The sequence below is a fragment of the Drosophila subpulchrella genome, chromosome 3L, assembly GCF_014743375.2.
Source record: "Drosophila subpulchrella strain 33 F10 #4 breed RU33 chromosome 3L, RU_Dsub_v1.1 Primary Assembly, whole genome shotgun sequence".
Lineage (NCBI taxonomy): Eukaryota > Metazoa > Arthropoda > Insecta > Diptera > Drosophilidae > Drosophila > Drosophila subpulchrella.
The window spans coordinates 10,858,665-10,871,466 of record NC_050612.1 but is presented as its reverse complement, the minus strand read 5'-3'; the positions used below and the strand labels follow the sequence as shown (position 1 = coordinate 10,871,466).

At 43.7% G+C, this 12,802-nt stretch overlaps 1 protein-coding gene across 12 annotated transcripts; it reads left to right on the top strand.

Annotated features, from left to right (window-relative positions):
- Positions 1-246: 246 nt before the first annotated feature.
- Positions 247-12,554, top strand: LOC119555684 (ensconsin). Of its 12 annotated transcripts, none has more exons than XM_037867307.1 (16): positions 248-348; positions 955-1,008; positions 1,134-1,241; positions 2,843-3,099; positions 3,162-3,301; positions 3,777-3,892; positions 4,368-4,622; positions 5,274-5,414; positions 6,342-7,013; positions 8,220-8,393; positions 8,452-8,621; positions 8,681-9,511; positions 9,583-9,813; positions 10,112-10,482; positions 10,541-10,701; positions 10,765-12,554. In XM_037867307.1, the coding sequence occupies exons 1-16, from the start codon at positions 300-302 to the stop codon at positions 10,779-10,781; spliced, it is 3,747 nt and encodes a 1,248-aa protein (XP_037723235.1). In that variant the 5' UTR covers positions 248-299; the 3' UTR covers positions 10,782-12,554. The 12 variants fall into 12 exon arrangements, with proteins under 12 accessions (XP_037723238.1, XP_037723235.1, XP_037723243.1 ...); XM_037867308.1 differs by having other exon boundaries at positions 253-348; positions 6,342-6,707; XM_037867310.1 differs by lacking the exon at positions 1,134-1,241 and having other exon boundaries at positions 247-348; positions 6,342-6,707.
- Positions 12,555-12,802: the final 248 nt, after the last annotated feature.

Here is a 12,802-nt window from a genome sequence, read left to right as displayed (position 1 = left end):
TGTACCTTGAATCTGTCTGGGTATTTAAAATATACCGCACCTTCTGAAACTAACAGATTTGTTAATTCTACAGGATAAAACAAACGTGAAATATGATTTAATTACTTAAATAATTATTTGTTTAAATACATTCACTTCAAACAAACTTAATATTTACTTATTTCTAATTTACTTGGTACTCTTCCGGTATTTTTATAAAATCAAAAGGTATTTTCCCACCAGCCGCGTTGCCTGGTATATCGCAGCACCCCGGCTCTGGTCACATTGTTTGCAGCGCTAAAAAAAAGAGCGAAGTGAATATGGCGAGTCTTGGGGTCCAACACGAAAATATTTCGAATAATCCAGAAGGTACGCATTGAAAACAGCCTGTGTGCAGTGCGAAATCGAAGGACAAAGCCCTCCGCGTGGGCGGCGATCCAAAAACGGCCAGGATTTACGCGATTCCGGGGCGTTTTCAATGGCCAAAAAGTGCTGGTCGACTGCGCAGCAAAACGGCACTCACACCACGGCCAAAAAGCAAAAACGGAGTGAAAAAAGAGAAAAAAGCAAGAGAGGAAGGGAAAAGCCAAGAAGCCAGAAGTGTCTCCCCCTCAAAATGGGTGGATATTTCGAGTTCCCCCGATTCGGATCCGGAGTTTTGAGTTTATAAATAAGTTCCAGTCCTGAAGACGAACGAGAACGAGAAAGAGAGAGGGAGACATACATTATTTTCCCGTATTTTCATCTGTCTCTCGCTTCGTCATCGCAGCTGCTGCCCCTGTATTTGTGTGTGTGTGTGTGTGTGTTTTTGTGTTCCCTCCCTCCTCCGCTCTTTCGCCGTCGTTTTTCCACCTTTCCTTTTGCCAAAACGGAACGGCAATTGATTTTCCCCACACGAAAACGAAAAACGTCCGTGTAAAACTCCGGAAAATCCCTGTACTTATCAGACCCATTTTTCCGTACTTTATTTTGCAGTGGAAAACACATCCAAGCGAACCGAAAGTCGCGAGGGCAGCGCCGAGCGAAAAGGTAAGCCTTCTAGGGGGATTATCTCGCGGGTTACATAAAATGGGCACCTCTATATCTTCTGCACTATATGTATATATATGAAAGCGCTTTAAAAATCTCAAAAACCTCACAAAACTCAACTCCAGCCCACGCACTCGCACCTGCCAAGATCACGGGCTGCAGCGCCGGCGCAACCTTGCATTGGTTCGCCCAGGTGGGCGGGCAATTCTCCGCCAGCGAAGACGACTCTCAAGGTAGTTGGCATTCCAATACGGCTCATTTGAAGAGCCACGGCCACGCCCCGTACCGCTCCGCCCACAAATACGAATGCTCTAAATGCTTGCCGCATGATCTCACTAACAAATAAGACCCATAGTCCTCCTTATCGCGATTTTAACCCCCGGAATACCTCTGTCACCAGTCTATTACAAGTCTGGAAATCATTGAGAACCACTGTTTTCCTCATTGGAATGTCTTCTTATCTGCTCTTCTTTTGTAAAGTGACGCGATTCTTCTTAAATTAAAACTTTAACTATCTATGTTGATTTTAAATATTAAGTATTACGCTCGTTTGACCTCTTGAAGTGCATACTAATATCATAAATTCCCATTAAACATGATTCAAATTATAAAATATCTAATTCGATTTAAGATGTCAATAGGGTACTGCATTTTCTTATAAAAACAGGCATATCTTACTCGCATATTTTTTAAAAACAAGTATAAGCGTTTTTGAGTAAACAAAAAATATTAATAAATGAATAAGTATTTGCGAATATTTCATGTAATGACAAATATTGTTCTTCAAAGAGTTTTGGTGACGAGAGATATGAGATGCTTCAACTTTTTCCAACTTAAGGAATTCAGTAAAAATCGAAGTCACGCCTAATTTGCATTTTGTTAAAGTTAGTTTTGTTTCTCTTAACAAATGCAAAACTCATTCAAGACTTATATGCATTAATTTGCAAACATTTGCTATTTCGAACAAACAATGCGAAATCTTTAAATCTGAATATAAATACGACCACATATTAAATTCATTTCCACTAAATAAGAAAGAAGGACGGCAAAAAGTAATTAAAAGATTGATTTTCTCTAGCGAAAAATCAATTGCAAGATTCTTGGCTTTCCAAAACATATGTAAATGCAACGCCCAGGGGGTTAAGAAAATCCACAAAAATTTGCCTGCGACCTTGGCCGATGATAATATTTCATTTGCCTGAAATTTTCGCACCTGTAACGAGCGACAAGATTGACTTGCAGTTGTTCCTTTGTCGTCTCACTTACGTCATGGAATTCCAAAAATATCTTAACCGATAACGCGATAAGAACCGGTTCCCAATTCGATTATGCAGACTTTTCGCAGCCCAGCCGCATGTTAAGAATAATATTATTATTATTGTTTGTTTTTCGCATTTTTCCGGCCTCAATGTCATTTCAATAGAACAAAATGTGCGCTTGCATTAGCTATTTGCTTTCTTTTTTTTGTTTCTATTATATTGTTCGTCCATTTTGCACATAGGCAAATTTTTCGGTCGGGGGCGGCGGTATTATTTTCCATGTATTTGTTGTTGCTGCTAGTTTGTCAATTGACCCACAAAAAAAAGCGAGTGTACATCGTCGATGACGTCAGCTCTCGGCTCATGTAAATAACTCGCCGGCAAAAGTCGAGAAATAGAGGGTACCTACATATATTAAGCAGATATTTATTGATTTCTTTTTCGGCCACAGGTAGCAACTGCTGAAAATATTCCCCACTTTTATTTGCCTGCGAACCGTAACTTGTTTGTCCAAAATTCAATTTATTCCCTTATATGTGCGAATCAGAATCTCTATTAATTTGCTACGCTTTTAGCGTCCAAAGACCGCGAGGAGAAGCTGAAATATGCCCGCGATCGACAAAATGAGGAGCGCCACCGGAAGATCGAGGAGCTGCGCGCTCAGGCAGAGGCCGCCCAGCGGTATCGCGAACAAAAGGAGGAGGAGCGGCGGCGACGCATCGAGGAGATCCGCGTCCGGGACACAGAGAAGCGCCACCAGGTAGAGGAGCGCAAGAGGGCCATCTTCGAGGCCGAGAAGGAACGCCGCGAGTATATCCTCAAAAAGAATCAGGTGGGTGGGGCTTACCTCAACCCTATAAACTGTAATTGTAATCCATATTTGATCCCCCCTAGGAACGCGAATCCCGGATAGAAGTCAAAAAGCGGGACAGAAACTCCATCGGCTTTGCTTTTGGTTCCTCGACTCCCCGCCTGCTGGATGTGCCCGCGGATTATGGCCTGGTATCGCCCAGTGCCTTTTGGGGTCAGCGGAGGTGAGATCCGAATGAAAGTTATCTCAGCACACGCAAAAAGCTCGCACAAAACACACATATTTGCTTTTGGCCGATTTTATCTGGGCTTTGTGTTGCACATGACTAATTATCGCTTTACTTTGAAAGACATGCAAAATTATGACCTAGACTTTTCATTATTTAATTTTCGTTATCACTCCTTGATCTTTTAATGACGACATTGTTTACCGAAATAAGGCAATAGCTTTCAACTTGAAACTAATTCAATTTGTTATATTAATTAAAAATAATAAATGTCCTAAAAAAACTATGAAGCAATAGATCGATTAGCTGTTCATTCACCTCCAATTGGTAACTAACAACCAATAGATTTTTGTTTGCTTATCAAATACGATAATACTATTTCACCATGAGTAAACATTATTTATATTATATGTAGGGATATTTTATATTCTAGAAGTTTTGACTATCACTAACATTACTGCTTTCCCTCCAGATCCACATCTATATCGAACGTAGCGGGCGCCTCGCTCACACGTCGAAGTTCAGAGCGTGAACTTGCCGACAGTGGTGCTAAGAAGCGTGCCTCCTCATCGACGGACCGTCAAGATGGTGAGTCCCGATGCCACCGGCGGCACCTCAGTCACCCCCGAAACAGAAATACACACACTCTTGAACACTCCACACTCGCTGAGACACCAGACACACATAATGAGATTAAATTTTACTTTGCAGTTATCGTTATCGTTACCTTAGACACTCGTAACTCTTGTAATTGACAAGTCCCAGTTATTGTTTACATGTGCCCCGCAAACTAGAGATTTTGTATAACCCTCTACCATGTTATCTGTCACTGTGCCCGGATGGTGTACATGTGAATTACTTTTATTATATAGAAGATACAAACCCCCTAGCACCCACAGACTTCTCACACGGCACGATCACTTTTGTTTCCTATTTTGTTTTTTTTTTTAAATTTGTTTTCCAATATGATTTGCACCCAAAAGCAAACAGCAATCACACCTCTGTAACGTTCACTTCTCTATCTCTCTGAAAACAAATCGAAAAAACCACCGACTTCACACAGATCACCGACGCAAGTCTTCCTCCATGTACGAGGTGTTCAATTGGGGCTATTCCAATGACGAGCCGCCCAAGCGGTTCTCGCTCTCCATCGCCGGCAGCGAGATAAATATCGATGGGCCGGCCAATCCCAATACGCCGCCCACTTCCAAACAAACAGCCAACGCGCACAGACCTACAAATCTCACAACAACTACAGCAACAAGCACCACAACTGCAGGCCACAACAACTTTAACAACCATAACTCGTATCGTAAGGGTGAGGGTTCTTCTACTCTTCTCAGCTCCTCCTCGTTCTTAACCCCAATTCTCGTTCTGACCCCGATTTTTGTTTTGCCGTAACCCAAAAAGCAACCCTAACCCCGTAATCGTAATCGTAACCCCCGCCGTAAGCTCTTAACTCGTTGTCTCTACCCCCTAACCCAAATCGATGGCATGTCTTGCGCCGATCAGTTTTGCATGATGTTTTTTACGCCCTCAAAGATTATACAGATACCAAGCGCCCTCTAAAGCAGCATCGGCCGTCTATAAGGAATTTAACGTAGTTCCCCAACAGCATGGTTCTTTTGTACCGAAAGCTTTTACACTGGTCCTATCTATAATATTAATATTTTAAGCAGTAAAGAAATCTAAAAGCCTATATAACTACAAGAAATATATTATAAAAACCAATGATAGCATAGTTTTTTGAGATATAACCTCAGGCAAATACCAGTGTAAAAACTTTCCAATTTTTAGCTATTTTCGCTTTTGGTTTCTATCGTTCCTAGTAATTAAGTTCTATTTTTTTTATTATTTTGAGACCGAAATCGCAAGTGAATCATTTCGGCAGTTGCATCTAAAAATCCATTATCAAAATCCAAAACCATGTACAAAACAAAAACCAACAACCCAAAACCGAATATTGCAGAGGATAGCGTTGATTCATCGCCCATGATGTTCCGAAGCGTTTACCGCAGGAAAACGGACCTCATGCCGACAATACCCAGCCCCCGAGACGGGCATTATGGTTCGCGAGGCTCCCTGAGCACCACGCCGGCCAGAACCCCAGGTAAGACCCACCCAGCCGATCCCCCATCCCCAGACATCCAGCACACACTCCAATAGCAATCTGAATCATCCAGCGATCAGCTTCATCGTCCAGCTACGCATCATCAGCTCTTCATTCGACATCCTTCCATCCAATTAGTTGAGTTTTCTTTTGGTTTAGCCCATTCCGGACCAAGAGTTGCCCCTCCAGCCCCTGACTTTATATTTCTGTCGATTCCCGGGTTCTTTGCTGCTTGGGCAGAGAGAAAGTGAGAAAAAGGAACGCACTTTCCCATTTAGCCACCTGAAACACCTCAGAACACCAGAACTTTTTTCCACGCACAAAAACAAACACTGTACAAAACACACCAGCCATCCTGAACTCACATTCTTCTTTGATACACACCTTGTAAACACCATTTTGTAGCCAAGTTTATCCACATCTCTTTGTGCCGTCTTCTTGTAACTGCAGTTGCGTTTGAAATATTATTGCTAATGGGGCTTTGAATTTATAAATATAATAATATAAGGTAATATATTTTCAGGAAAAATAAACCATTTGGTTTATCCTGGGGTTTTTATCCTACTGATCACTGATCAGTAAAAAAACAAATATATATATTCGTTCAGTTATCCAATTTGAATAATTCTTGTAAATACTTTTTCTGTCGCCAGACTTAAAGAATTTTAAAAAACCATTTCCAATAGAACGTTAAAAAAATTCTAAATTTATAATATCTTCGGAAATTACCAAAAAATGTATATATCTAAAAAAATAAATTTCTCGGGATAGATATAGGTTATTTTCCTTACATTTTTCAAAGCCCTTTCAATATTATTTCGAACGCAATCGTGAGTAGATAAGCGTAGCTCCCTAAGGATCCGCAGCCAGAGCCAGGCTCAAAAAGATTCACGAAACCAATTACAACCACTTTCAACTGAACCGCAGGACGGGCCTACTCGATGAACCGCTTGGACCAGCTGGCGCAGCCGATACGCCGGAACGGAGAGCACATGCGGGCCATTCTGGAGCGCGAGAGGCGGGAACGGGAGCTGGAGATGCTGGACGAGACCGCCTCGCTGGGCGGAGGAGGGGGGCGACGCGGTGCGGCGGCCAGTGCCCGAGCCCGGAGGGCGGGTAGCGCCGGCAGCGGAAGCTCCAGTGCCGCCGGCATCATGTCCCGCAGCATGACCCACCTGGCCGGAGGAGGTGGTGGTGGCCAGCGGGAGCGCGGAAAGTACTCGCTGGGCGGCGGCATCTCGACCAGCTTCCGACCGCTGGCCAGCGGTGCCGGCGGGCAGCGGGACACCACCAGTAAGAGCATGACACAGATTAGCAGTTGGTCGGTTTATGGCAGCACAGCACCACAGCAACCAACACCCAACCACCTGCACCACCTGCGCCAGTCCACACTCGGCCTGCAAACTGCGGCAACTAAGAAATACCTCCAGTCATCATTTGCCTCAGCCTCATCCTTCAACTCTGCATCCTTCCGCGCGAACGCGACTGGGCGTGGCCAGCAGCAGCAATATGCGATCTCTACTAACCCCCACCGTTTTCTCGATCTCGATCCCAACTCATTGTTGCTCATGAACTCTGCTAGTTTGTTAGTGAATGCAGGTGTGTGCGATTAAACAAAACAAAACTAAACAAAAAAAACAACCAAATCGAAATCAAACATCTCGAAACCACCAATCCAAAAACACACTAGCACTACCACACACCACACACTAAAAGCTAAAATCCAAATCCTCTGCAGATTGCGTATAGCGTTGTAGCCATCTACCCATTTCCTCGAGTACTTACCGATAGCCACCACTACAAACCACAAAAACAACAGTTCGCGCACCACAATTGGCTAACTTGAACTTTCACCACACTCCGCAAAAAACACACAACAAGAAACTTACACTGTACACTCGCATAGGCTTTGGTTCCCCGGTAGATCGATCCATAGAGGACATACGAAGAACGACCGATCGAGGTTGTCCTTAGTTCATTTGAGCAGCAATTTGTGATCCAATGTTCATCTCATTCGGTTTTGAAAATTCAGTAAATGCATTCCGCAAGTCCGTTTTTGTACTATAATTCTATAAACAGTCAGTGTTTATAAATGATATTCTGAAATCCCATTACCTAAAACTGAAAAAATTCATGATTTGATTTCCGTTTAATTGGAAATGTATATTATCTTCGATATATCGCACTGTAGTTGTCAAAATTCCTCATTCATTTGGGACTATCATCATCACATTATCATAATAGATCCTTATTCGGGTATTCGTGGTCCATATTGTTGCTGCCTGTCGCCGTCTGTCGGTCGTTTCGTTCGTATGTATCCATAGTTACACTTATTTATATCGGTTTTTATCACATGGTGAAGCGAAACATACATATATTGTTATTATTATTATTATTCTCATTTTGGTTATCATTTATTTTACGTTTTAGCCATTGCATAACATTAAAAACACACATAATACTAAGTATATATGGGCTCAGTCGATACTGGGCCTATCTCATCCTGGTAATTGGTATATGTTCTTTGGTCCTTGGTTTTATTTTGTGTATCCTCATTATGTTCGCTCTATATGTGTAAGAATTGGAAACTTCCTTGTCTGTTGGTACCTTGGTTAACTTGTGTCCCCTCATTTGGTTTTGTGTTTTCCCTGTGTTTCCCCCTGCAATAATGGTAAACTCTGGTGACGGTCACTACTCACGTACGCTTTATTTGGTGCTCCACATAAGCTCATCCATATTGACACCCTCTTATCCCCTAAAAACCGCTCATCTCGTAATTGTTCTAATCATATTTGGATTCTCTAGGCTCGCGATCGGGAAATGCCACGCCCGGCGGACACTTCAATAGCTCAAGGCCCGGCAGCGCCATGTCCACATCGACAAACATGTCCACAACCGGGATGGTCCCCAGGCGACCGGCAACGGCACCCCGCAAACCCAGGCCCGCCAGCATCGCCGGAACGGGCATGTCCCTCGATGGTAAGTCTGCTTTAATGTACTTATTTGGAACAGGAGTAAAACTTTTCTAACCCCGCAGAGATCAACAAACTCAAGAGGGATCAAAAGCCGCCCGTGAAGGCAGCAGCCGCCTCGCCATCCGCACAAACGACACCCAAACGAACTGCAAACCTGATGTCCACCTCCCTGATCGTGACCTCCAGCTCATCGCGGCTGACCAGTGCCGAGAAGAAGACGCCCTCAAAAAGGGTAAATTACTAGTCTATAGATAACCTATAAAAGATATTAAATATATTATAAACCCACAGGAACCTCCGGTACCCAAGGCGGCATCCGCTTCCAAGGCGCTGCCAAGTCGCACGGCCAGTTCGGAGCGCATCAGTCGGCTCAGCAAGGAGCCGAAAACCAAGGATACCTCTGCGATGACCAGGTCCATGATCGTCAGCAGCAGCAGTACCACTACCATCACAAAAGTGGCTCCTGCCCCGGCAGCACCAGCTCCCGTTGCCGCCCCGGCTCCCGAGCAGAACGGCGTGGCCAAGGAGGCTGAGAAGACGCCCGCAGAGGTGCCAGTTCCTGCAGTGGCTGCAGTTCCTACCGAGGCTCCTGTTGCTGTTCCACCAGTGAGCAAGGCTGAGAAGGAGGCCCTGAACTCTGAGAAAACGGAAGAAGTGGCTCGTCAGGAGGAGGAAACATCTTTGGTGGTGGAACCTGTGCCCGAGACCTTGGTTACCTCAGTAAATGTAGAGGAAAAATCCGACGAGGGAACTGAAAAGGAGGCGCCCAAGACCCAGGAGCAGGCTGTGCCCAAGAAACCGTCGCGCAGCAAGGAGAACTCCGAGGTGCGCGAGCTCACTCCGCCGGAGGGTGCTGATCTGATGACCGCATCGATGATGGCCAAGAAGATCACGACCGAGGAGGAGGCCAAGGCCGCATTGGCCGAGAGACGACGCCTGGCCCGCGAGGAGGCCGAACGACAGGCGGAATTAGAGCGCCAACGACTGGAGGCTGAACGCCTGGCAGAGATTAAGGCCCAAGAAGAGGAGGCCGAGCGGCAGCGCCTCTTCGAGGAGGAGTCCACTAGACTGGCCGAGGAACAGCGCCGCGGCGAGGAGGAGCGCCTGCGCAAGGCTATTGAGGTAAGAGGTTTACGCCCAAAGGGAACAAAGAAGACAAAGGAATCTAATTTATTGACCACTTTTGTTCACAGGAAGCCCAGCAGCGGGAGGAGGAGGAGAGACGCAAGCGCGAGGACGAGGAGAAACAGCGCGTGGAGCGCGAGGAGGCCGAGAAGAAGGCCAAGGAGGAGGCGGAGAAGCAGCGCGTCGAGGTGGCCGAGCGGCTCAAGCGGGAGGAGAAGGAGCGCGAGGAGCGCCGCAAGCGGGTGGAGGCCATCATGTTGCGCACTCGCAAGGGAGGTGCTGCCACCACACCCTCCAAGGTAGGGATCTTTATAGTCGAAAATTTACTGGATAACATCTTACTTTATCAAGCAAAGTTGCCAACACATCTAGATCGACTAAAAATAACTTAATGTATTCTCATGTCGTACCCACAAGTTTGTCATAAGTAAAAGGAAGCAATTAATCTTGTATTATTCATTTATTGTTATGTTATGTCAATGTTATAATGTCAACAGTTTCTTTTGAGAGTCATGCATAACAATTTCGATTTATTTTTAAGCCCCTACAATGATTCATACAATGACAACACTCAACTAACCAATCTCCTCTTTTCAGGACGCTAACGACAAAGCAGCTCCTGCTGCACCAGCTCCAGAGAACAACAGCAGCAGCAACAGCAGCGTAACTGGCAGCAGCAACAACTCGGCTGAGGGTTCACCCAGCGCAGCAGATTCCACGCCAGCATCTGAGCCCGCGCCCGTGGAAACTGTCCAGGAGCCACCAAACAGCCAGGCGATGTATGAGCAGTCGGTGCTAGACAAGGAGAACTCGCTCATCAACAGCTTCTCCACAATGATCATCGATGAGAATGCCAAGAACCTGCAGCAGGTGAGCAACGGCAAGTTGCTGGTGGACTTCGAGGGCACCAACACTGTCCCGGCGGTGGCCAATGGCAATGGTCACATCGAGAATGTCAACAACAAGAAGTGAGTGGCATGAATTGGCTTCGTTTTATATTATTCTAAATATGCCCTTTCATTTTAGTGACATCAATCTGCTGCAGGACGCAGTTGCTCCGGTTGCCAGCCAACTGATTGACCTGAGCATCGAGTCACAAGATCTACACCTAAACAACAATAACAGCTTGCTGACGAGCACAGCGGCAACCACCACGCTAGTCACTGCTGATAGTCACGAGAATAAAGGTACCTTTATAATTCTTATGCCTCTAAAAGCTCCACTAATCTTCCTTTAATTGTCCACCCCAGATATATCGCTGCTGTGAATTGGATGAGGAAACCAAACCTGATTGTTTTCTAAACCTAAATCTTGATATAGCTAAATGTGTGTGGAGTTGGAGTATTTATTTATAGGATGAGATCTATATAGGAATGCGAGTGGACAGTGCGACAAATTATGGTTACTAAAAACAGGAAAACGTAAAAGCTTATAAAAACCTATATATTTAAACGTACACATTATATAGATAGATCTGAATCAGAATCAGAGCGGGGGGTTAAGATGAGACCGATTCCAAGCGAGGAACGGAAAAGAGTAGCAGCTGCAAGTTAAAATTAGTTAAGAACTAAGACAAACCGTAAAAAGAGATAGATTGAAGAAGATCGTCCCCAGAGTTTGGGGATCGTTTGCGAAGCAATTCAATATCAAAGAAATCTGTTTGTGAAGCACTACAACTAAGCTAAAGAAAATGAACATTTGATGCAATTCTCGATTCGATTCGATGCGTTTCGATCTAATTTAATTAAAAACTCGCTTCAAAAGTTGAAAGTGCATGCTTACATTGAGTATAACTTGAGCCAGAGAGCAGGAGAGTCGCGGAAGCAGCGTATATAATTGAAAATTATATAAAATTAGTAGACAAACCCCTAGTTTAAACAAAAAGATAACGCGAGATTCTAAGGGGCACCCAGATCAAATTGTGTGCGTGTCGGGCCCCGAGCGAGCAATAAACGAAGACGAAGACGCGGTATCCACATACCATCAACCCCATCCACATTTACAGCGCCTCACTGCTGGGAGGGCATCCGCTCCCTTCTTTATTTTTTGCCCAACTTTGCACAGTTGTTCTGTAAGTTAAGTTTACTACGTTGAGCCAACGAATCCGTGAGGTATTATTTATTAAAAACAAAATCGAAACAAACAAGAAAAAAAAATAGAAAAAAAGGAACAGAAATTCAATTGAAATTATTTGCTGATACTGTTGGCAGTTAGTCGAGCAGATATAGGTAGCCTGTAAACAATAAAAAACAATTACACGCGGATATATACACCCACTGTAATCACAGATGTCAGTGCTTGATATACACATGCCTAGGCCTAGTGGAAACGGCAGTACCATATTGTACTATTCGTAGTAGGAGTCCCAAATCTGATTATGCTTATGTCACCCTTTTATTATAGTAAAGTTCTCTGTATATTATTGCGTCTTTTTTGCGTCTACGTATATATTTTTTGGTAAAACATTTTTTATATATATACACATTTATACTTGTAATTTGTATTTATCCATGTGCAAAAATAAATTATGATGATTATTTTTTAAAGAGTCGTCGTCCCCCTCGAAGCATGCATAACAAAACAGATTGTAAAAAATAAATCGATTTATACATACATCTATATGTAAAACCATCCCCCATAGTCTACGAAACTCACACACCCACTTGTATCTGAGCGAAAGGGCCTTAACAGTTAGTAGGATGCATGATCGATGCTGATCGATTATAGAACGATTGTAGGCAGAATCGGAGAGAGTTCATTTTCGAGCGTTTCGCATGCGGAAACCGTTAATAGATTAATATATTATAATTGCAATATGTGTATGCAACTAATAAGCCCTAACTTCTAGTTAATTACTGCTTTCCTATGTTATAAACCTAATGGCGATATAATCAAAACAAAAGACAAGCCCACATCAAATCAAATGTGTATGCTACCAACTTAACAAACCTTTGAAGATCAAGCTGAATTATGTATTTTTAATATTAAATATCACACACCCACACAAAAGAATGAACACGACAAACAGAACAACAAATTATACAAGCAATTCCCCTTATTTATTTAGAAACCACACTGAAACACTAAAGAAATTCGCTTCTTATCGTAAAAACCACAATTGCATAATTTATACGATTAAACGAAATATATATTTATGTGAATAAACTGTAACTAATTCTCAAGGCAAAGTTCAACGAGCAGTTTCCTAACTTGTTGGCTTCCAGACGGTCCCTCAAAGTGTCATGGTCACCTAAATGGAATGCTGCAGTACCCTATCGATAAGGCGGA